At 46.3% G+C, this 2500-nt stretch overlaps 2 protein-coding genes across 6 annotated transcripts in view; one reads left to right on the top strand and one right to left on the bottom strand.

Annotated features, from left to right (window-relative positions):
• Window positions 1-272, bottom strand: part of LOC125954857 (syntaxin-8) — a 1060-nt gene extending 788 nt beyond the window's left edge. The window contains exons 1-2 of the mRNA XM_049685499.1: window positions 155-272; window positions 1-94 (exon numbers count right to left, since the gene is read on the bottom strand). The exon at window positions 1-94 is cut by the window's left edge and continues 409 nt beyond it. Of these exons, the coding sequence (XP_049541456.1) occupies window positions 1-94; window positions 155-186 (126 nt within the window). The 5' untranslated portion in view covers window positions 187-272. The remainder of the gene's footprint in view (window positions 95-154) is intronic.
• Window positions 273-387: 115 nt separating this feature from the next.
• LOC125954818 (transmembrane protein 184B) overlaps window positions 388-2500 on the top strand; it is a 20164-nt gene continuing 18051 nt past the window's right edge. Inside the window, exon 1 of one of the 5 annotated variants that reach the window (XM_049685434.1) lies at window positions 388-452. The gene's annotated coding sequence lies outside the window, so the exon portion shown is untranslated. The other 4 variants (XM_049685433.1, XM_049685436.1, XM_049685437.1 and 1 more) reach the window with 4 other exon arrangements.

Here is a 2500-nt window from a genome sequence, read left to right as displayed (position 1 = left end):
ATACTCCCGGGAAAGGGTGTTCTCGCGCTTTCGAGCCGCTAGCTGGGACTGTATTTCGTTGCTCAATCTTTCGCAGGCATCCAGATCGGTCAACCTTCGAGGGAAAAACATTTGCTTTGAGGACGTTCATCGGGGAAACGGAAGCCTTACTTACCAAGGATCACCATCGATGTTTATTAAAGCCATTTTACCGCTGCGAAAGTGGAACTGAATTCAGGATTTTCACTTCATGCGTACTTAGTGATGAGTAATTTAATTATTTTCTGATAACAAATCTCCCCCCCCCTCCCCCGCAACAACGCAACACGACAGCACCGCGTCCACATCATCCGCAACAACAAACTGTCCAACGAGCTACAGCTGTCAAAACTCCATTCTTTTTTTTTATTCCTCTCTCAACCGTTGTGCGTGGTGCAAGTTTTCTCGCGAAGGTCTGGCTCGGGGAGCAAAAGGTTTGTGTTCCATATTGTGAAGTTGTTTAGTGCGAAGAATTGGCGATCCATATTCGTACTCCCTATTCCCTGAAAGTGCAATAGTTCGTAAGGTTTTTCGCCAGTTCCGAGATTCTTTATCGGGTGATTCAGCACAGAGTTTTGCGTGTTGGTGAGGAGACAAAAAGTTTTCCATCGAAGGTTACCACAGTCGTCTGTGTGTTTTTTTTTTATTGATGCCCGCTCCAAGCTAAGTCGGGCAAGTTGTTTTTGGAGTTAATCACGGAACAAGAAGAAATCCGCTTCGTTTTGCTAGTGCAAAGTAAATTACTCAAGCTGTTTTGCATTTTCCCAGAATCTAAGTGTTTGTGTGTGTGTTTAGCTAAATATGGAGTGACCCCCCCCCCCCCCCCCCCTTCGGTTTTCTGAACAAAAAGTTCCATACGGAAGTGACACGGAAAACACGAATTAGAAAAAGTGTATTCATATCGTGCTCGAACAACAAAATGTTGTAGTGGATGAAAATTCCTATCGACAGTGAAATCAACTCCGTTGTTTGAAGTCTGCATTTTGCGCAACTTCATCCCACACAACATCGCCCACCGTTTTGGAAGTGATACACAACACAGCAGGCTAGCGAGTTGAACGCTGCGATTTACTAACAAATTCCATTACACTTCTTGACCGTGAACCCATTTCGATTCTTGACAAACCTTGCCTTGCCGCAAGTGGCCAGATGCGGCTGTAGCACAAAGCACAAACCAAAGTACAAAGCCCGCTCCGGAAGGAACACAAAGAAAAAAAGGTAAGCAAATGTCATAGGTCATAGGCGCATTGATGGCGATTTTGGGAAGGGGCATGTAGAATTTTGGCCAACAAGCTTGTTTCACAGCGACACTTGAGACGACATATGGGTGCTGTCTTCGCTCCACTCTGATCCACTTCCCGTTGGTGGATTATTTTATGGGATTGCTCGCTCTCTCTCTTGGAAGTGGGCCTCATTACACCAGAAAACCCAGCGACACTCGGCACCGCAGCGAACGGTGGAGAGAAGGGCCACTTACGTCACCTTGCAGCTGAGGGGGAAGAACGGCGCCAATCGCTGCGCTTCGTCCTCATCAAATGGGGTTTCAGGAGCACTTTGGGTCTGCTGCTTCTCACAGCAATGCGTGGACAAAATGTTGGAAGTACGTGACCCGGTAAAAAATACATTTGAAACGGTGGGGAAGGGGGTTCCATCGAAACATATGGTTGTTTTCCGGCCAGGTGCATTTGCTTGGTAGGACGCTTTTCCCGCGGTAAACTACGTTTATCGTCGTTGGCACGTGAGGCACGTCAAGTAAAACAACCAGGATGGTCCGAACCTCGAGTACTACGGTGAACGTAAGTTGAAAATATCTAGTAACCGGCTATGTGTGCGTTGCGTAGCAGAGAGTGAGAGGAACGAACCTGCCCTACTTCTGTTAGGTGCCGTGGACAACCGTGGAGATTGCTCAGGGCCACCTAAGACTCTTCAATCGACTAAATGAAGTGTATCGGTTCCATGCTGAAACGGTTTCTCGCAGGCGATTGTTCCCTCTGCGGCCACAAAAATCGAACGAAAATGGTGACGTCGTTTGGCGAGATGACGAGATGCGCAACACCCGCACTATACGTGGCATATGTTTTAAGAAGCAATCTTTTACACGCCATATGCTGATTGCCCTGTTGCCATGATTGCTATGTAACAGCTGAGGTTTGTAAAAGTTTTTTAAATTGACCATCTAACGTTTAGCGTGAAATGGTAAACATGTTTAAAAATGGTTTACGCCAACGATTTTCAAAGGACAAGTATCTATGTATTTAGTTAACGAAAACCGCTGAGCCGTTGCTGGGAAACGCACCATTTGAGCTTCCATGTTTTGTTAAGGCGTATACAGTGTGTACTGCAATGATTAACGTATAATTTCTCTCAAAATTGCTAAAAGGTTTTATCTCTGGCATTCCTTGGCCAAGCTCTTAGGAAGCATCAACGTGGAGGAGCATCACAATGCTGCCTGTGCGTGTGCTCGGCGGAACACGACAATCAG

This window comes from Anopheles darlingi, chromosome 3 (genome assembly GCF_943734745.1).
Source record: "Anopheles darlingi chromosome 3, idAnoDarlMG_H_01, whole genome shotgun sequence".
Taxonomy (NCBI): domain Eukaryota; kingdom Metazoa; phylum Arthropoda; class Insecta; order Diptera; family Culicidae; genus Anopheles; species Anopheles darlingi.
The sequence above is the reverse complement of the archived record's forward strand: the minus strand, read 5'-3'. Positions and strand labels throughout refer to the sequence as shown.